The following is a 22,895-nucleotide window of genomic DNA, read 5'->3' on the forward strand; positions in this document are numbered from 1 at the left end:
CATCAACCTTTAACTGATGCACTGAAAACGTTAAAAGAAACTCAGCACAATCCCTTTTGGGTCCCTAGGTAATGTTTTTCTTCCTTGCCTTTGAGGCTTAGCTGGGATCTCTCCGTGCTCTTACCAGCAGATTCCCAGTCCCTGTATTTTCTCAGGTTTCCTGCTGTGACTCCCAGTGAGGAAGCTGTGACGCAGGCAGAGGAATATGGACAGTTCCTTTCAGCTGAGCATGCTTATTCGTTATCAAGGGCATGGCAGTTTTTTCTCTTCTTCAGTGCACCTGACCCCATGCACAGCATTAGTTTTATTTGCTGACCAGCCACCACTTTTTTAAAGGAACATAACTTAAATTAATACATCAGTTGGAAGTAAGTAGTCAGACACATTTAATGGAAGGGGACTAAGAAGTCTTATTGCTCCTGAGCCATGAGTTGTGAGTGAGGGGAATACTGTCGTTCTTAACCTTGGTGTACAAGGACCTGTGAGGAGAATCCTAGGTTGAGACTTGCGCTAAATGCGATGCAAGAGTTTCTAGACTTGTAACTTACTCGTCCTTCTAAGCCATGAGGTCACAAGTCTTGTATAATAGTTTTTGTGTATTTTGTTATGTTTATTCCCATTTTTCAAGGTTTTCAGAGAAATAAGTGAATTTAACTTGTTTCCTTGTGTTGTTAGGAGGGGCTTGGGGTTTTTGTTTTTATTACATTCTGAAAATGCAATAGATTACAAAAGGGCTTGAGTTAAGGAAGGCTGGTAAGAATTGTTTGTACAGCGGAGGATGGAATTTCAAGAAATACAGCAATTTTTTAGATATTATCTATCTTGACAAAAGGACACTGGCAAATGAATAAGTAAACAGAATAAACATATTCAGGAGAAATTAGTGAATTACAGAATGTGTAGAATACTGTATCCAGAATTAAGAATTTATTTATGAAAAAGCATTCAGCAGTTCACTGTCAGGCACCAGCATTTTTGCAGACTAACACTGGATATGCCGCCATCTTTCCAGATGCTTATACCACTGTGGAAAAACTGAAGACATGGGCTGTGGGTGTTTAGATAAGCCAAAGTTAGCATTGCTAGTAATGCACACAAGTGGTAGCCACCACTGATATCTGATTTTTAAAACAAATTGTTCCACAGGGAACCAATAGCGACTGGTTTACTATGGATTTGTGTTGTGTTTCTGTATCCTCCCCTGCTGTGAGTTCAACTCTCCTCATGGACTTCCACCTTCTGTAATGCCTCCTGTTTCTCCTTTTTGTCCCCATATCCCTCACTTCTCACCCTTACACTATATAAAAATCATCCCCATGTTCCTGTGACCCAAAACAATCCACTGGTCAAAAGGCAGCAAGTGCTATAACTGGGTCTGAGATAACCAGGCAAGCAGAACAAACAGAACAAAAACTGGAGCTCAGGTTACAGCTTTTTTTTCCTCCTCCAGCGAACACAGCAGTCAGGTCTTTCGCTCTCTTCCCTCCTCTGTCCAGATGCTGATTTTAAAAGAATTTGTGAAAGTGTTGCTTCTTTCAAATTTTTACTGATTTGGAATATGTATTTGAAATTGGCCAGCAGTTCAAAAAGTGAAAAAAGAGAAAATTGGGGTGAGAATGGTGAGGACGGGCAGTTGGGCAGATAATCCAAGTAACTTCGTAAGACATCGTTGGAAACCAGGCTAAAATAGAATAAAGCTAAGCTTAATAAAAACAGGTTTTAACCTCTCTTCAGTTAAACCATTTCTTATGTATAATTACACTATATATGGGCACTGTTGATACACGTAAAGTTTATTCAGTGAGTTTTCCTGTAAAAACTCCAGCTTTTTAAAGTTCCTGTTCCAGTTGTACCAGATGAAGTGAAAGTGTCCTTTTCCAAAGTTCAGTTTACCGTGAGTCTTTGCTTTATTGATTTTTATTCTTTCTTTTTTTTTCCTGTTTATTGCCCCATAGGAGCAGTCTCACAGGTGCTGGACAGCCTGGAAGAAATTCATGCACTTACAGACTGCAGCGAAAAAGACTTAGATTTTCTTCACAGTGTTTTCCAGGATCAGCATCTTCACACGCTACTAGATGTAAGTTTTCTGTGATAAATAATTTGAATGTGTTCCTGTGTCTGTTGTTCATTGGATAATATTTTGTTTTATCCGGAATATATTCTCTTTTTTTGTTTCATACCAAAATGAATTTATTTAGGTGTGGAATGTAACAATCAACTAACTACTTTACACAAAAATACATTTTAAGTCTATACATGCGGAATATTTTACAATATGTAAGTTGTTAATGACTTGGTTTGAATTAATAGCTTTGCTGTAAAATAATTCATCAGAATAGGCTTTTTCCTTTCGATAAGGACTGGATTTTATTTTTTATTTTAAATGTGAATTGTAACTTTGTACAGATTCATTCCTTTTTTATTATTTTTAAGTAATATAATAATCTTAGATGAGTTCTATGGATATTCTTACAAGTAGGACATTTTTTGTGTGAAACACCTAGATATGCTTGTTTCTGTCCTATTCTTGAACACAGTATGTAATAGGGTCAGTCATTTAAATCTGTATTATTCTGTGGTTCATGAGAGCTATTACTCCATAAGACAGCAGTGGGTGTTCCACAAGAAAGTGTGCAAAAATTACAAAGCTGGAAGATACAGGTTAGTGCCTCCTGGTAGGCATAATCAAGATCTGGTTCCTGTTTCTTCACTGTCTATCCTTAAGCACAGTTCACTGTCTGGCTACACGTGCAGATCAACTGTGATATCAGATGGTTCATAGATTTATTTTTTTTTCTTCCAGAAAACTAAAGCGCTCTATTTCGCAAAAATAATTTTGAAAAGCAAGTAGTCTGCTGTTTGAGAGAAAAATGCTTGCACGCTACTTACCTTTCTGTGCCTTGAGGACTTCCTGTTTTCAAAGTTTCTTGTTACCTTGTCACATGCAGAAATCCTGTTTATATTTCCCAATAGTTCTTTAACCAAGAAGGCCTAACAAGCAAATATATTGTACTTTCTCCAAAATCATGTAGATTTGGGAAAACATATGTATAGTTTTGAGGTAGAAGTATTTGCTGAACTTCAACTCTCTGCAAAAACAGGGACCTTCAGCATCACTGCAGGCTTACGCTCCATCCCTCACATGAGTGCCAAGACGCTCAGTGAAGGACAAATTCAAAAGCATATCACACTGTCATTGATTTCTGTGTCTGCACAGCATTGGGGTCTAAAATAAAGGTCAAAAAGAAGCAGAAAAAACTTTCCCTGATTTTTTTCTGGGATATATGGATGCTTCATGTTGAAGACAGAGGACTTGCTTTCAGGCAAGACAAACTTTTTCTAAAGCAATCTACACATTCCACTGAGAAAAAAGTCACGATGGAACCAAATCCACAGAGGTATAGGCTATGTCCACATTAGCAAGTACTACAACATAACAATAGCAGATCTGTAGAGCAAAGCAGTTGACACTGAGGACCCGGTGTTGACAATGCTGTGTATTTTGAGGGTTTTTACTTTATACTAGCTATACTGCAGTCGTATGGACTGAGTAACCACTGGTAGGTGAACAGCATCTTCTATTTTAGTGTCATTTGAGAGTAAATATGCTCTGGTAACACTGTACAATGAAAACCAAAGAATGGTAGGTGGGCATAATCAGAAGATTCATTTCAAAAATGCACTCCTGAATCAAACCAAAATGCTCATGTGACCGTATAGATGATGACCATTTTATTACTATGTCTTAAATTTAACAGCTTGGATACCTCAGTGAATATCACAAATCTAACAAGATGTCTATGCTTTTTAGCCAGTGAAAGACAGGGAGAAATAGGAGTCATTCCAGCTATCTGATCTGCAGGTAGATGATTATGGTTGTAGAAACTTTAAAGAGTTTCTGAAAAATTGTTGAATGCTTTAGTTCCTATATGCAGCTTTGCAGGGGTATGATCTGAATGTAAATGGTGCCATAGTTCCTTTGGTGTCCAAACTGTTTAAAATGTAGTAGATGATTTGTACACTTCTTACAATTTGCTTAGGATTGGTAAATAGTGGGCTACCTGGATTCTGTGCATCCTTCAACTTCAGAGGACTCAAATCCACACATACTTCCTTCCAGAAGAGAACCCAGCTGCAGGGTTCTGAACTGGCCTGTATGGGAACATAAGTCTTCTGGTAAAGCTTCCCCACAACGTAGCTGCCTGTATGACTCAAGAAACCAGACAGAGTTAGCTGTTAAGTGATGAGGGCTTTGCTCTGGCACAAGATTCTACGGTTCTAATCTTTGTTCTTGATAACTGTTTATGCATTTTGCATTAAACGGTCCTTGGATAAAATCGTATGAAGCATGCAGGAAGAAGGGATTAGGAGCTCATGACTTTCCTGAATTGCATCTCCAACAACCTATCTTGCAATTTGTATTAAAATATGAATCTTTTTTTCCCAGTGTAAGTTCATCTGGCTTGTGTTCCAGATGCTTAAATTACTCTGTCTTTTCATATTGCATGCTGCAGTATAGAAAGGTGATCAGATAATATGAATGAGAAATAAAAATCTGGACAAGAGGAGAATAACAGGAGGGTAATAATAAGAACTGCAATACTTGTGTCATTCATGCAGGAAGGTTTTACATATTTATTAACCGCTATTATGTTGTCGTATAACTTTTGGACTTCGGTAAACCAGATGGCCTTAGTTGAAGTATTTTGCGGTATGACAGGTCTACCAGACATTAACTTACACTTCTGCAATACTTTTGCTTTTTTCTGTTCTTTACAGTACCAGTCTGGTTCATAGTACTTCACTAATGATCTAATATTTCTGTAATGGTCTGCTGTAGCCTTTTAAACAAGAAAAAACTGCAATGAATTCATACCATTTTGCCATTCTTTTATTTAAGAGTCATGATCGTTCTCTTAGACAGAAAGGGATACATTTAAATGCACACTATAATATCATGTTTGTGAGAACAAAACGCTATCAAAAAGCATTTTTGTTTTATTATGCTATGTGGAAGGGGGCTGATCAAATCTTCCCAAAGATACTTTGATTAGAATAATACAAAATAAAATTCTAAAAATTGCAATGTTATGAAATACATATTTGAAAGACTGAAGCAAGTTACAGACAGTATTATTTGAAAGGGTAGCTTTTTCATTTCAGTAACTTGAATGTGGGAGAGTGATTTCTGTTTATGCATTGATACTATTACAGTTTCTCTCAGAACTCTGAAAAAATCATCAGTTGTACTTGGATGAAATTCTGTCAGGGAAACTGTTTATTACTCTCAGAGTATTTGGGGTTAATGAGGCCACCAGAACAAGTCACCTGTAAAGCATTATATTCCACTAAGTAGGAATTTTATAATCTCTTCTGAAGTTGTGGCTGTCACTTTGCATTAAAACTACTGTTCCTCTTCCTTGGCCTTTTTCCACAGTTAAATTTGTTCTCATGTTCCTACTCTTTCTCAAGAGTTGTCCTTATTTTTAGATTAGGCACATGATGATAGTTCACTCCTGCTGCTGAAATACCTTCTTTTGCTTCTGAACTAACTCTTTTTCTGAAAGCAAAAAAAAAGAAAGGGCAATCTTTGTGTTAAGAGTGCAAGTTACCCATGTGTTGTTTTTTTCAGGTAATATAGATCGCAAAATAGAAGTCGTCTTTCTCAGTAATTCATTAACTTAGGTGTTATGAGGACAGGCACCTCTGAAAGCCAGAGAAAGCAGGGTTCCTATCATCCCATCGATTGTTTTTAATTTATTCATTTATGTATGTCTGTATAGATAGCTATCTTAAGACACTCTTCTACTTTACTTGGGTGCCAAAGCTGTTCAAAACAAGGGGGAGAAAGGTGCCAACTACTTACAAAGTAATTTATATTTACTCTGGGCCAAATCCTGCAATACACCAGCATACCCTGATGTGGGCTTATTGAATAGTTTCATTGTATGACTTTTTTCATAATTTTACAGAATCCCTCTATTGTGTTGAGTGGTTTTTTTCCTGTGCAAAAGTTACACAATTCATATTTAAAAACTTAATTTTTAAATTAAGATTAATTTAAAGAGAGAGTAAGGAAAGGGGCCTTCTAGAAACAACCATTTAGAAATATTCACTACCTAAAAAAAAAAATTGTGTAATAATTGATCTTTCTCATAAAGTAAAAGAGTAACTTTGGGTTGGACAGATTTTAATTTTTTTCTCGCTTCTGTTAGAAATGTGATGATCAAAATTTTGGGGAATGCTGTAGGACATTCCTGTGTGTGACTTAGAACTGCCTGGGTTTATGTCTATATAAAGCTTTATAGATTGTTTCATTCTGGTATCCAATTTAGATAATAAAGAATGTAATAAAGTTAAGTAAAGGAGGTAAATAACTTTATGGATAAACAGAGCTAAATTTAAGTAGTGAAGTGGCGTTTTATTACCACTGACAGATTTTTAGAAGCCTTAACAAATGCTTTAATTAAGATTTTTTTGTTGACTTTCATGAAGGAGATCCTGGGAGGCATTGCTGTCTTGTGTCAGCAGTACTGATAAAGAAGTTGGAAATAAATGTGAAGGGGTTACTAATTTTGGAGACATTGGCGTTTGGCTATCTTCTGTATCACGACAAAAGATTTTCTTTCAATGATTATTTGTTTTGAAAAGTATACTGGGCTTCAAGGCTGTGCCTAATGGAGAAGATCTTTACTCATTATGTTTCTTCTCTGTCAGTGCATCAAAGGAAGCAAGGTTTGCTAAAAAGTAAAACCAGAAGCTGCTGTTTTATGCAGCTGTCTACATTGAAAGAGAAGAGAGGAATCTTTCTTCTGTGGAGCGAATTAGTTTGGTCACCTCTCCAGGGACGCTTTCTGTGGGTGATTCTGAATGCAGATGTCGTTGAATTTACAAGTGGGACTTTCGCTCAGAAGAACAATATCAGCTTTTGTGTGACTGGGGTCTCTCTGCTACTGGCTTTGCCTGCGTCTGTCTGTCCTGAGTCAGATAGTTCTCTAGGCTGATATCTTTTGGCTGTTAATTTAAGAAGTTTGTTATTTCTGCAAGTATATCTGCAATAGAAGAGTTACGAGCTTTGAAGAAAGTTTATTTTACCTTTTGCTGGCGTAACGCATTACACACATACAGTTTTAACTAAATGAGGTTAAATAAATTTTGGAGTAGCTATATGTATCATATCTATATGTGTAGCCACTTCTTCCCTTTAGAGTTTAATTTATATTCATAGCGCATATATTTAAGGCATACTGATTTTTCAAGAGAATCTTGCTTTTATGTCTGTTATCCTTTGCTGCTAATGGTAATGTTTCAAAGGAACATGCATCCGTGCACACTTCAGAGATCCCTTAGTATTTCTTTTGAACGCAGCCATCCAAACAGATTTGGTCCTGAAGTCCAGACTTTTAAGGAAACGTATTTTCTCTTTTGCTAGAAAGAATGTTGTTGGGACCTCAGTTTAGCCTCTTGCATGGTTGGCTAAAGCTTTCTACTGGATTTGTTTTGGTTTGTTCTGTTTACCCTCTCAATGTTGGACGTTGGCATGGTAAATTTGAACGTCTTTTGTAAATGTATCAGTTATTCAGCAGTGTCCAGCCATGGCTGATACTATAGTTCTCTATTTGGAAATGTTTTAAACTCTTCATACATTTATCCCTGATTTGCTCTTTCCTGGACAGTGTATTAATTTAACAATTCTGTTATATCCTTTGGAGAAAAACAAATCGAGACATTTTGATTTCTCTTTTCAGGATGCTTTCATTTCCTTCTTCCTTTCTTTTCTTTTAAATCATGAATAGACTGGTGGAATATCTATCATATGATATAGAAAAGAAGATAAAACCAGCAGCTGTGTATAAAAAGCTTAAATATTTTCATGAATCATCTAATTTTTCTATGTTGTGATTTGAATAAGAATGGCTTTCTATGTGAATCACACAGTGTGGCTCAAGTTTTTTGGATCAGCGTTGGTCCTGACCCTCTTGAATACTGATTATGTTAAAACTAATAAGTGGAACATGTTTTAGTGAAACATGAATGTGTTTCTTCTGCAAAAAGAGATCAAAAAGTGTTATGTGTGCTAGATGTCTTGTTAACTCCCTCAGAACATGTTATACTTAGGTGAAATAATCCTTTCTCATTTTTAAAACACCTTGTTTTCCTATTTTTAATTATTCTTTAATTGATATGTTTGTAAGACAAAAGCAAATGGAAAATATTTGTTAAAGAAAAAGAAACTATGTTGGCAGGAAAGCACCTTGCTATTTGGGGAACCAAATCTGGCTTTTATCCCAGTCCAGCAGAGGCAGCATGCTCAGCCCCAGGGAGTGGGAGGGACTGCCTCTCACACTGCAATGGAAACTCCTTTCCCAAGTAGTGTAGAAAAACATTGACCAAGCCTTAGGGAGAACTGTTTGAAGAATTCCTTGAGCAGGTGAGCTGGATCATCACCAGTGCAGTATGCTTTCTCTCTAAAAGGTAACTTCGCTGGAAGGCCGTGTCTGAAAGAACCCTAAAGGCAGAGGCTACTCTAGAATTTCTTCTGCATTATTTCATAAACATTCTCTAAAATACCTTCCATTTTCAACTTCCTTCATATATTTGCATTTCATTTTCTGTGTTCCTGGGATATGTAGATCACAGTGCTAGCCAGCATCATCTCTTTGTTTTCTTGTTCTTCCTGTTTCTCTGTCTTACAAATTTATATAGAGAATTTGTCTTATATTTAGTTTTCTGAGCAGAAACCATTTTGGTTCCACGTTTTTATGATATCTTATATACACTGATATATGACTGCATCTTTTAAACACAAGACTAATACAAATAAGAGCTAACAGTAACTTTTATATTGATTAAGATTCATTTTAGAGAAATTTATGTATCCACCACTTACCAACAATGCAAAATTCTGGGTCAGATTGCATGACACTGTGATAGTTGCTTTGGTGCACTTAACGTTTTCTCTCTAACTAATGTTCTGTCATTTCTGAGTATTTATAAGCATAGTACTGATGTGGTGAATCATCAAGTGAAATTCAGCTTAATAAAGTATGTACTTTAAATGGGAATTGTACTATTTAGCCCATTCCTCTTGGCCTAATTACATCTTCCCTGTGTCAATTGTGTGTCATTGTGAGTGTCTGTGCAAATGTGTGTGTGTGTGTGTGTGTCTGTGTACACCAACATATCTTACTCCAAAAGCATAAATCTGTAGACTTTTTTTTTAGTATGTAGAATTAAAAATTCCTTTGATTACAGTGTATTTTTATGTTACTGGGCCCTGATCTGTCAAAGAGCACTAGAATTGTATTCCTGACATTTGTAGAACATTTAATTAACTTCACTGATATTGTTTTGAGGTAAAGAGGATCATCTTATTTGACTTTCTACATTTTCTTCACTTCTTTTTATGTTGAGTGTAGTTCAAGTTAGTTTCAGTTCCTTTTTAACCAAAAGGGCTACCTGTTGGGGTTTTTTTTTTTTCCTTATAAAACTTCAGATTCTCAGATTTATTATTTCTCCAGGAGCTTGGGACCTTACTCTGAGAAATGACAAAAATAAGGAAATGCTACAGCGCCTGAATAACACTTGAATAACACTTCTGCTTTGTTGGTGCTGGGAGCTTTCTTTAGAATGATATTTCAGTCTACACTTAGTTTACATTAAAATACCCAAAGGCAATATAGTAACAGCCCAGTAAGCTATGCTTCTATCTTTGAAGTCAGTCAGGCCTCACTGCCTCCTACTTCCAGTTATTCAAGTAGTTGGCTGGTACATGTTGACTGTTCTTTGTACTAATGAGGTCATTGCAGTTTATTTTTATTCTCAGTATATCATTACAAAAAATTTACATGGATAGGGAGAAACAAAAATGGTTGTAACTGCAACATTAGCACCTCCTGGTGCAAGATATGCTCAGTGTCACAAAGCAGGTGAGAAGCTGTGTTCTTTGCCAACCCTCTGTAATAATTGTGGATTTAACTAGTTTTATATGGATTCTGTATCCCCCTGGAATGAGGTTCGTGGTCATTAGCATCCTTTTCTTCAAGATGGTGATCTAACCCTGAAGAGTTAATTCAACTGACAGAATTGGGAATGAAGCCTATTTAGGCTTAACCTGAGTCTATAGTTCCTGCTATAGGTCATTAGTCCGCATTGGAAGGGGTGGGGCAAGACGGGGCAAAGGTTATTCTGTGGGGTGTATCAAAGTGTTGTCCATGTAACATAACTCTTTTTATAGCCCTTCCTGTTTTGAGGGATTAGTTTTCCCTGGTGCTTATAGAATCATAGAATCATTTACTTTGGAAAAGACCTTTAAGATCATCGAGTCCAACCGCTAACCTAGCACTGCCACGTCCACCACTAAACCATGTCCCTAAGCGCCACATCTACACATCTTTTAAATACCTCCAGGGATGGGGACTCCACCACTTCCCTGGGCAGCCGGTTCCAATGCTTGACAACCCTTTTGGTGAAGAAATCTTTCCTAATATTCAATCTAAACCTCCCCTGGCGCAACTTGAGGCCATTTCCTCTCCTCCTGTCACTTGTTACTTGGGAGGAGAGACCGACACCCACCTCGCTACAGCCTCCTTTCAGGTAGTTGTAGAGAGCGATGAGGTCTCCCCTCAGCCTCCTTTTCTCCAGGCTAAACAACCCCAGTTCCCTCAGCCACTCCTCATAAGACTTGTGCTCTAGACCCCTCACCAGTTTTGTTGCTCTTCTTTGGACTTGCTCCAGCACCTCAATGTCTTTTATGCTTACTTTTATCTGATCAGCTGCTTGATGTCATCTTTAAAAGGTGGTTTGCCTTGTTTTTGTTAAGATCGGCTTCAATTAGGTATCTGATGCAGCAAAAGAAATGAAGTGACTATGTTATTGAAATAACAGGATTTTTGTGTCCTTGAAATTACAAATATGTTAAAGTACCTTGTGAAATAATGATCTAAGCCCATGTCCTTCACAACAGTACTCCTGGTATATTCCAGAATGAGAGTGGGGGTTTTTTGTTGGGACCATTGAATGTCGTTGTGTTGATTTTCCGACTGCTATGCTTGTTTTCTTAGTACTGCTATGTGCAGAGCAGTACCTTTATCTCATCCTAGTTTTACTTCTTACCTCTTTCCAAAAGAAGTTTAAATGTTTGCAATGTGAAGAGAGAAATATCTGAAAAAAGTCTTGTAGTGTATAGTGGAGGACTGAAGGGTACCCTGGATATCTGCAGTCAGCTCATGGCTGCAGAAATTTGAAGAGTTCCCACCTTCTTTGAGGAGGTGGGAAAACATCTTAGTCAGTCTACTTAAATCTAAATCCTTTTTGTTTTGTCACTATGGTTTTAAAGTATAGCATGTATTTGTTTAAGATTATTCAGTCCCAGGCTTTGCTTACCACACTTTCCAATTTGAGAGAACGTATGTTTACCTACATGTATCACATTTGATGTAGAATTTTGCTAAATTGCAACGTCTTCCTCTTTGGCAAGCTAAATGTACTGTCTGGCATATATTTTAACATCTGCTATCACTTGTTAAGAACTGCAGCTTCTACAGTCAATAGAATTTTTATGATGAGCATTAATATGAGGTTTTCTTAAAAGATGAGACAAATTACTAGGTTAGAGTCCTAATTTACAGTAAAATATAATGCTATCAGATACTGGAGTCTGGATTCATTATACATGAATGAGGCATTTAGGGGCACCTGAAATTAAATAGAAGGAAATAATGTCTTTTGTGATTCTGAGGAGTAGCATGAGTGTTTATTATCAGTACTTTTGTGACACAATTAAAACAAAAAAACAAAAAAAAGACTTCTTGGTAAATATGAAGCAAATCAAGAGGCACAATTTAACAGAACGGTTGTGGGGAAAAACCGCACACACCCTGCAGTTTAGTTTGTAAGAACTAGTCCTTTCCCCAGCTCTTTTACCTCTGAAGTGTGAAGGCTTTGAATTTACAGAGTAAGTGCATAGCACGTGGTAGTTTCTGCTAAAAAGGAATATGTTCTACAGTAGAGCTAAAATTTGTTCATAGCTCATGTATGCTGAAGGTAAAAAGTTAGCTCCTTGCAAAGAAATAGAACATACAAGTCAGATATTACTGAACATCTTGGCACTTGACCATGTGGTCTGAACCAGTATAAGCATAAGTGTGTCTTTGAATCTGCTTTTAACTATATCAGTTTAAAAAATAAAATTAGATCAAAGATTGATTTAGAACAAACTGTGAAAATATTTGATGTTCTATGAAGACTGTAAAAAGCAATGTGCCTTGTAATACGCATAAGTAGAAATATTTCCTTTATCATTTTATAAGCTAAAATTGCTGCTTGTCCAAACTAGCAGTATAAGAACTACAGTTAAAAAATGGTTACACCCACATATGTAAGCACAGTGGATGCAGTGTATGGAGCTGCACAGATTTGTATAGTCTTATTTTCAGATTGAACTTTGTGTGATTTCCCCACAGTTCATGACTGCCTGCAGTTTTGCTACAGGATTGTAACCTATTGAGAGAATTTAAACTTTGATACATTTTCACTGTTTAAAGTTTTGATCAATAGATAGATACAACAGATATCCCAACATTTAGCTACATAACAGAATGGAAAACCTTTTCAGTGCTCTATACCTTAACCTTCTAGTTCCCCTGATGTTTCCAAGCATACAAAATATGTCAATGCAAGATTTAGGTGATAAAATATTGAGTGGTAACGTATGTAATGCCCCTTGGCATCTTTGCCTATTGCCAACACTGGCAAAGGGCTGTATGCTTTCCTTCCAACGGTCATGTAACCAAATTGGTTCCAATAGACAGACCCTGTGAAGGCAATGAGGAGGATTTCTTTCTGGGTTCCTTTTTACCCCTTGGATTACTACAAAGGCAATGCATACGCAGTCCTTTGACTGTGCACTTCTTAGGGGTTAGGGGGATGTGTTTTGGCTCTGAAAGGAAGCCTACGGTCATTTCAGGGTTCCACCTTAATAAAACAGTCACCATATCTGTCACTTTCTGTCCTTTAATTTATATTCATCCTCAGTAGAATAATGAACCTTGATCATTTGTGCTTTACTAAGATGCTGTTTTGGCAACTCAGTAGGACCATATCTGACAGGCACTGTTTGTTTTCATGTATAGCACACTGAAGGGTCAAGGAATTTTATTCTAGCAGTTCTTGAAGTAGATCAGTTGATATATTTTCTCCTTCTCCAGTAGTAAGGTAGTAACCACTAAGAAACATGTAGTATCCTCTGCGTGCATCAGAAATGTGGTCATTAACAACCTGCTAACATTTATTAAACATTTTCCAGTTGTCCTTTAGCTTCATTGGTATGATGTCAGTTTTGCATGGTCAGAATTTCAGGGTTTGTGTATGCAATATAATGAAATTTGTCATTCTTACTCTCTAGAAGACAATTGTTTGCCAATCGTGTGCAGTGGGAATTGAACTAATACACAGAGAAAAATGTTTTGCCCAGTTTGGTTGGGTTTCCTCTCCTCTCTTATTCCCCCCAAAAGTTAAGTTCTTGGCTGAAAATAAAACAAGCAAAGAAGCCCAAATGTGGAATGGTCCCAAAAAAAGGAAGCAGCTTGGAGTAAAAGTTGAAATTCCATAGGGTTGATTGAGTTTACCTGGCACCATTTTTTCTTACCTGTTGTTGTAGGTAAAGGCATAAGGAAATTTTATGTTCGTTTCTGACACAGGCAGCAGCAAGTGTACCTCTGTTCTACAAGTAACACATTATGAATATGTAAGAATACAGATTACTTTTAAAAAGAAATTACAGTTGGCCTACATTTTGCAGATAAAAGTTCCTCTAAAAAGTAAAAGAAGAATAAGTGTATTTCAGTTGTATCACATAAATAATCAAAATTAAAGTGAAATTCGGGGTTCTCTTTGCTACTATAAGGATTTTTTTACATAAAAGATAGTTTATGTGTTGCCTGAATGTGAATATGTAGAAAGAAATTGAGTATTTCAAATTAGCATAACCTCTGTCAGGGTTACTGAAAGTCTTGAATGCCTGAAGTAACAAGCGGCAATGATGGCAGCTGTCAGTTCTGTGGCGTGACAGAAGCAAACTCGTGTCTGTTCAGACAGAATTAATGTACTGCGTCAGACTGTCTTTTTCTGTGAATACTGTGCCAGAGAATCTTCATTTTAGCTGATAAACTACTTCCTGAAACCTTCCATTGAAGTAGTTTTGTTTGCTGTTTAATTGCGCAGCATGTCACTGCGTAAGGAACTTGAATGCAAAGGTTGGTCGTACTCCTACAATAAGTATATCACACAGAAGAAAGTTTGAAGCTGTGGAGGGCTGTAACCTGTAATGCTCTAGAGGTCACAAAGTAGAGTCTTAAATATGCTTTGGACTTTCATACGGGATGGGACTGTAAGGCGTACTGTAGAATTATGCTGGGAAATGAATGTTAGGTCCCTGATGCTAAAATGGTAACAGAGAACTTCAGGCACGGTCCTTAACAGTGAAAAATAGGGGGTTTAAAAGAAGGTGAAGATAAAGCCCCTGCTGACTGTGACCTTGTTATCCAGTGTATTTTCCAGTAGGATTTGTTACCTTCAGGGATATGTTTCCTTGAGGGCGTAGAATCCCAAGGAAAGAGGCACCCATGGGAAGGTTATAACATTTTGCATGGAAAAGGAGATGTGAAACAGAACTGGCAGAAGAAGGAATGAAGTAGTCTATCAATTATCTAATTGGCTCTTTAATTTTAGCGCTTCTTTGATATTACTGCTTGTGAATATTATTTCATTCAGTAGGTCATGGATTTCTTTCAGACTTGCAGTACATGAAACCATGGAGTACCACGACAGGGAGCTGTGAAAGGTAACAGAGCAACAAGCCTATTTGTTAGTAAATGTTGCTGTGCAAGGGGCAGCACCTCCACCCGAGAATTTTTAGATGGTACAAAAACCTAAAAGTGATGAAAAACAGTCCCCTAATATCACTGTGTTGCATATGGTTATATTGTTCAGAAAGCAAAAGTCAAATATATAAGGACATGTTTTAATGATTATTTTTAGATGTTTCAATTTGGGGATTTAATATTTGAGGTTGGCAACCCAGTATCTGTCTGTCTGAATTACAACTGAATCCTCACAAAATGTGTATTTGTGTTGAAAGATCATGGGGTTTTATGCTCTAGCAGTTCAGTAGCTCTTGTTTTAACAAAAGTTTCTTGTTTGCATTACAGAAACTTACAGATTTTGGATAGATAAAATACTGATTTCACTGTATGATCTAACTTTGATTACATTCAAGATTAGACCAGGCAGTGAGGCTAAATTTCTGCTAGTTGTCATGTATCTAAATTTTTCAGTGTGACATTGAATGGGGGTTGTGTTCGGACAGTGTTCTGACTCCTCTTACAGGAAATGGTTAAAAAGGAATTTCTGCACATCTGAAAAACTAGTCAGAGAGAATAGTTTGTTGTTTTGTCTCGCCTGCCTGATTGTGGATTAAGCTTTGGGCTGTCTGCTTTTAAATATCAGAAGAAACAAGTTCCCTTTATACAGGCAGAAGACAAAGTCTTGACTCCTACAAAGAAAGCTGGTCAACTGATAGTGACGCTACTTGACATGTTGTGGGTATTCTTTTCATAGCATTTGTGGTCTAGCATGCAAAATTTAAAGTAAAACTTGTCTTCTTAAGAAGCCGTACTATTCTGTTAATTAGCTATAATGTCCATTCATGTTTGTTATATCAAGTTTTATTAATATATCAGTTGTGATTGTTAAGCTTTTCTAGACCAAGCTCTTAATTTTGATTTTCTGTGTAGCAAATACAGAAGAACCGGTGCTGAGGAGCCAGACTGAGATGCAAAGTATTCAAAAGTCTGGAAATTCCAAAGGTTACAATTGCTGTGGCATTTTACAACAAGTATTTTTTTTAATTGTTAGAAATTTTTAATTGTTGTGCTTATGCTTACTGCTGAGTGAAATTGTTGGAGGTTGGGCTACTGGGGGGACGGGGCAGAGTTATTTGCTATCGCTTCAAAATAGAGTGTCCCAGCAAAAAGAAAGCCCATCATTAGGGCACATACAGAATTTGCCCTGCTGAAAGTCTGTTGGTATTACATAGAAAAGCATTCTGTTGAGGACAGTGAAGAATGAACCAGTTAATTCTGTTCCACAAGAAACCACCTTTGATATGGTCCCTGAAGGACTTAGGGTTGCAGGGCTGCTGAAAGACAACAGCACTGTAAACAGGCTGGTTTTCTGGGATTAAAATTGTGTAGCTAACTGCACATAGTAATGTGTTCTGTACCACAGGAGTATCTAAAGCCTGGCTGTAGTTGTCATTAATGTTTAGGTTAATCTATGATGTGTGCAAACAGGTTTCATTCAGAGTTTTCTTAAACATTTTGTAAAATGTTCGTGCAAGAATGTGTTGGATTCTTATGTCCAAGGGAACAAATGTTCTTGTTAATGTGTATAAATGAAACCTCTAAATTCACATGCTTTCAGAGACAAATTATGGAGCTGTAAATTCCTTCTTCTAAATTGCTTCTGCTATAGCTATTGTTTAAGTGCAAAAATATTTGAAAAATATTGCAAAACAGTCCTTTTTCAAAGATTGCAAAGAACATAGGACTGCTTCACCAGTGCTGGTGCCTTAATGCATAGCATAAGCTTTACTCCTCTTACCAGCTTCTGCTGTGTTCTGGCAGAAAGCTTCTAATCATCTTCTGTAACCAGTAAAGACTAATTATTGTAAGAGTTAATGTGTTTTTTTAAATACGCTTAATAACATAATGCTAAAAAATTCTGTCCAGACTGAACACATAGTTACTAAAATTGGAAATGAGAGATACAAAATAATATCCTGGATTCGTCCTTCTGTTTATATGAGTACATTCCAAACAAGAGACACTTTAGAACCAGACTTTTTCTTTAATGTCCAAAAAAATTCTGTGAAAGCATTGTTGAAATGGTATATTGAAAAAATTAAAATATAAAGCAAGTACTAAGAGGTACTACTACTTCCTTTGTTTCTGGGTTTACTTATCATTACTTGACATGCTTTTAAAGATATGTATCTTGGTTGTATGTTCTTATTTTTGCTTTGACTGCATAAACAGTTAATGTAGAAATAGTACTTCCGATATAATCTTGTACATAATATTATTTTAATTTCTGCTAAGGATGCATTAGAAATACATAACGACATATGAACCTGAACAAGATAAATGGTTCACAGGGTATTGCTGTGTATGTATTTATAGATTTGAAAACAGTCTTGTAATTTTACTGTCTTCAGTGTGTAATAATTGCATTTGTCGTGTGTATTGTAATTTGTGCCACTACTCTCCAAAATAATTTCGTGTTACAAGAGAGAAATTGCGTGGCCTGAACAAAAGGTTGTTTCTAGATGAGATGTGAAAATAGACAGAGACAGTTTGGTAACAATTCTGATTGTCTCCACTAGGAAATTTTTCTGTTGCTAACATGAATTGTCAGTAATAAGTACAGCTGTTTTGTTGTTAAAAAGGGATTAAAAACAGTTTTAGGTCAAGACAGTGTTCACCATCATTTCAAGAACCACAATTAAAACCGAAGAGTTTGTGGCCCATCTATAAAAAGACAACGAAACCTTGACATGATGAAAGCCACGGTCAGATCCTATTTTAAAAGTAATTCAGAGCACAGAGATAGTAACAACTAGCTGAACATCTACAGTGTGTTTAAAAAAATATTGTACAGGAATTGACAAACTACATTTTTCTTTATGTCATTTGGAGTTTCTCATGTGGAAATCTTCTTTGACTTCACATACAAAAATAAATCTTTCACTACTGCTATTGCCTCCCTTTAGGATAATTCATAAAACACCAGTTTTATTGATATAGATATAATTTTCCAACAAATTACAAAATAAATTATTTACACTGAAATTTTAAAGCTTAATCTGTTTTTTATGGAATATATGGCTAGGAGAAGCAATTATGTAGCCTGGTCCCCTTCTAAGCAAAAAAGTCCATGAACTAACTTGAATTAGAGTATACCATTTCAAAAATGTCTGTTTCTGATTTTTAAAAACTCCCAAGAGAGTAAATCAATTACACCCTTAATTACCTGCAATGTTGATATTTATGCTTTAATTCTACTCTGAATTTGTCCTGACTACTTCCTTTTACTCAGATCATGTGATAGTTTTGTCATTTAAACTGAAATCCCTTATATTATCAAACTTCTGTCTTCTTTAAGCATTTTATAATATACTAGGGGGAGAGATGATTGATCTTTTTGGAAAGCTTTTTCTGAGCCCTCTCTGCCTCTTGACATCCTTCCTGTGTTTTGAACATAGAACTGAACAGTGATCTATTGTGGGCACGCCACAAACACAGATAACAATCTTATTTCTTAATTGATATTCTCATTATGGTATGGTATTTGGCTGTAGCCTCCCCTGGGAGAAACTAATACGTAGCTGACTTTATGCTTTCTGGCTGCCTGAGATTCCCCCTTCCCCCTGCCAAGAGAGTTCCTCCTCTTTTAAGTATTACTTGTATTCTTTGTTCTTAGATGTATGATCTTTTATTTGGGCAGAAAATACACTTTTCTTCTTCCTTGCATGCAGAGGTTAAAGTGATGGTTAACCCTGTTAAACAAATGAAAAAGTGTATTTCTTTTTTTCTTAAATCAGTATACCTTCATGAAATGTCCCTGGTTTTAATTAGGAATTTACCATTTAAAAATGCATTTCAACTTGGAGAGGTTCAAGTTTCTTTTCAGATTTATTGTGGGGTTTGTTTGCTTCTTGCTTTTTAGTGTTAAGGTTGAACAGAATTTTAGAGAAAAACACATTATACTCATGGTAAAAATGTAATGTGGTGTAGGCTGTTCGCATAGTGTTTCCATTAGACACTGGAATGAGTGCCTTCCACTGTAATGAGCTTTAGAGGTAGAGTACCCAATAAGATTCTCTAGCAGAGATCTGCTCTTGCTAGTGAAGCTATCAAAAATACATCCTTTCTCTAGCTGAGACTGTCTTCTACTCCCAGAAACAATGAATGGATCCCGTGGCTTTGGTAATATACAGGCTTTAAGCCTTAATGCAAATTTGAAGGTTTTTCTTTTAAGTACTGTCAGAGTCCCTCCTGATGGTTTGGTGCCTTGGAAGCAAATCTCAGTAAGTAGCACTCCTGGAAGATGAAATTTAAAAAAACAGGAAGGCGCTACGGAAAAATAAATGCACCCTTGTTTAGTCTGAACTTTGCCTTGATTTTTTCCTAAACATTCTTAGAGGCACTTTGCTTCCTACTTTCCTTTTTGCCTCCTTCCTAGTCTCAGAGGATAACTTATCCTCTCCCATGATAGTGAGAAAAAACTGTTTCTGTAAACTGCCAGTTGTTTTGGATCACAGTAACGTAGCGACTTGAGTGAAATCAGCAACGTCGGCAACTTAGCTTTTAAACAATTGCTCGAAATAACTAATAAAAATATTTTCATGCGAACTTTTCTGTAATGTCATTAATCTTAAACAGGATGTGTGTGTGACTCTTCGAAAAATACATTCAATAATATTCATGTTGGGGTCATGCATTTTCAACAGCTCCTACTGCGCTTTACTCAGTACACAGTGCTTGTTGCAGTTTCTTAACGGGTGTATAAATGTGATACTTAATAATTTGGGGTTGCTGGAGTTTGGGTGTGTTTTGTTTAGTTATTTAAGAAAAGGTAAAAACAAAAAATTGTGTATGCAACAAAAATATCTCCTGAACTATAAGCTAGCAGAAAGCTTTTATTTTAAAAACTTCAGCAGTGGTCAAGGCTGCTTAAACTGTTGAGTATAGCAGTGTTTTGCCAGGACAAGGTGAAGTTTTTGGATGTGGAAGAAACTGATTTAACTTAACTTCTCTACTCTTCTTTCCCCAGCACAGTGGTATAACTGTCCTGCAGGCAGTGTTTTTTGGAAGTGACATTGTTGCCTCTTCTTGTATTTATTTGTGTATGGACTTGAACTGTTCAACATGTGCGTTAGATTGTTAAGGAACACAAGGAAAATGATGATGATATTGGATTGCATTTATTGCAATTTACATCTCTTCTAAAACTGAATGGTATTTCATGTGAGAAAGAGAAGAGGGCACTTCTGTAGCTTCACAAGATTCCATTTTTCAAACATCCAAGGCCGTCCTCAGCCAAATGATAGAGCTGTGAGCTTCTCAGAGGAAGAGAACTCCTTGCTGAGCAGCCTAAACAGGGGGTTCTTATCAACTCATCCTTTACAGTGTCAGGATTTGCTGAAGGTGTTAGAGTCCCTTGTGTATTTTGAATGTTTGTTTACATACACTATTTTGAATTTCAGTTGAATTTTGAGTATTTCCAAAATTGAGAGATTCCACAATTTCCCTGGGCAAGTTGTTGCAGTGTTTCACCACGCTCACTGTGATAACAATTTCTCTAATATCCTAAAAAAAGCTATTTGTATCTTTTTTCTGTCTTATATTTCAAAGAAGTAGTCTAACATAAATAGAATTAATTACAGGCATGACCATCTTTATATTGTTTGAAATGTAAGCCAAAAGTTTTTTATTTTAAAATAGTACTTACTACAGTGCCTTTTTATTCTTAAGTATACATTTATTTCTTTAAAACGTGCACAATCTTTTAGGTTTGTATGAAAGAGAGCCTGTAATATCTATCTCTAATTTGAAAATGCAGATAGATGTCTCTCCTGTTGTGTTTTGCATAGTTGAGGGGGTTTTAAAAGTTTTTTAAAAAAATAATTAACTGTAAGGTTTACAATTTCCTATTTAAATACATTGGCATTCTTCTGTCCAATAGAAAATCCTAGTAAAATAAGGGTACTCAGTTTTTGTGAGCCCTCTTTTCTTGGAAGGATTTGTTTTTCTCTTCTCCAGAGACTTAGGTTTTTGTAGCTTTCTGTCTTCAAGAGCATTTTCCCATATTCTGAGGTTTATTTAAATTACTGTTTGGAATGTTTGATGATTGATTTATTGAGAAAAGTGGGATATGCAGATCAATTTGATTTGATTTTATAGCAGCATGTATCATTTATAGCATTTATTCAAGATTCATAGGAACACTTCTAGTACAAGAATATAGTTTCTGTAAATCTGTAGAAAAAGCATGGGAGGCTTGCAGAATCCCTTAACCTCCTGAACTTTCCCATGTCATCCTATGAACTCTGAATCTATGGCACCGTTCAAATCAGGAAATGTTTAAAAATGAAAAGCCAAAACCCAAACCTGCTAGATTAGTACTTGCAGTTTAGCAATCGTCTTAATCATGGTAACATAAGCAGGCTATTGTTAGCCCTCATCATTACGTTATATAAAGTAGCATATGATTTCAGTAGTTTGTTTTCTTGTTATTTCAGCTTTATGACAAAATAAACACAAAATCTTCACCACAAATCAGGAATCCTCCAAGTGATGCTGTACAGAGAGCCAAAGAGGTAATGGCTTTAAAATATATTTTTTACTTTGAAAGTTTGATTGTATTTAAAGTGGAACTTTTTTTTCTTCATTAAGATACTCATATGTATTCTGGCCCATAATCTGAATTATTTCTGGAATTCTACCGTTGCTTGCTTAAGTTACATAACATGTTGCATAACCTTGCAGAATTCCATTATGTCTGTAAGGATTATATGTATTACTCAGTTTCATCATTTAACCTTTGCTGCAACAATAGCGGTCTTAAAAGGAACGCTCCTGTTTGGCAAATGCAGTATCTTCCATGTTCAGTTTATATGTTACTTAGTCACAAAAAAAGATATGTTTTTAGGTATCAACTTTTTAAATTGAAAAAACAAGTTTATCATAGATAGTTCTAAGAAGAGCAGACCTAGAAATACAATGAAGGTGGCCCATTAAGATGAAAGATAGATAGACTCAGATGTTCTTAATTCTTATACCTGGCAAATAGTATTTTATTTGTTTATTTATTGCAAGTAGTAAACAAAACATAGTATTAATATACTATCAGTAAAAATAAGTACAGTTGTTGGGGGTAATGTCATAAGAAAACATTGTTTGTAGTGCTATTAAAAATAGAATGAACAGGAAGACTAAAACACTGTGTAATAACTGCAGTCACACTGATAGACACCCCGAAGTCCTATTCTGCAAAATTTCCTGGCAGTTAATCCTGGGAGGTGCTTCCAGAAGCAAAATACTCTGCTTTCGTTGTCCAAGTAGTTGCATGTGGAAATTAAAGGTGAAAGTATCAGGTGGCAGCCAAATGCCTCCTGCCTCCTCCTTCCCCCAGCGATAAGCTGAAGCATGGCTCAGATTTTATAAAATCTGGAGCTTGGAGGTGGGGTAGCAGATGGCCCACCTACACTTGATGTCTTTAACAGTTTAATTTCTGGAGAGGAGGTTTTATGGAGAGAAGGTTTTATGAGTATTTTTAATTCTGCTTTTAAACTGATTGTTTTAATAAGTTGAGAACATGTGTGAAAGTAGCACTAGGTGGTGGTGGTATGTGTCACCCATAAGTTAGCGCTTCATTTCTGTCTCCATATATTTAGCTGTTGGAGGAATATTGTCAATTGAAAAAAGAGCAACTGTTTCCTTCAAATTTCTGCTTTAATCTCTCTCAGAAAGAAAATTAAAATTAGGTATTTTAGTCTCTTGGACTTTGTGGAGGGGGGGCACATTTTCCTAAGCCTTTTCCTGTCAAAAACATTATTTTCTATAATCATTTGGAGATATTCTGACTGACCAGTGAGGGTTTTCATTTCTTTGATTAATAGCTTTATTTAAAAGAAAGTTACTATGGGCATTTGTCCTACTTGTTTTGCAGGTATTGGAAGAAATTTCATGTTACCCAGAGAACAATGATGCAAAGGAGCTAAAGCGTATTTTAACACAACCTCATTTCATGGTAAGCAAATGCTACTCTTGTTG

General features: G+C 36.2%; 1 protein-coding gene across 2 annotated transcripts in view; it reads left to right on the plus strand.

Moving 5' to 3' along the window:
• The window catches only part of CASK (calcium/calmodulin-dependent serine protein kinase (MAGUK family)), a 139,992-nt gene that overhangs the window by 70,370 nt on the left and 46,727 nt on the right, over positions 1–22,895 (plus strand). For both annotated transcript variants that reach the window (XM_009318891.1, XM_009318892.1), the window contains exons 9-11: positions 1,956–2,077; positions 21,362–21,439; positions 22,792–22,872. In XM_009318891.1, coding sequence (XP_009317166.1) covers positions 1,956–2,077; positions 21,362–21,439; positions 22,792–22,872 — 281 coding nt within the window. The remainder of the gene's footprint in view (positions 1–1,955; positions 2,078–21,361; positions 21,440–22,791; positions 22,873–22,895) is intronic.

The sequence above is a fragment of the Pygoscelis adeliae genome, unplaced genomic scaffold (assembly GCF_000699105.1).
Source record: "Pygoscelis adeliae isolate BGI_AS28 unplaced genomic scaffold, ASM69910v1 Scaffold92, whole genome shotgun sequence".
Lineage (NCBI taxonomy): Eukaryota > Metazoa > Chordata > Aves > Sphenisciformes > Spheniscidae > Pygoscelis > Pygoscelis adeliae.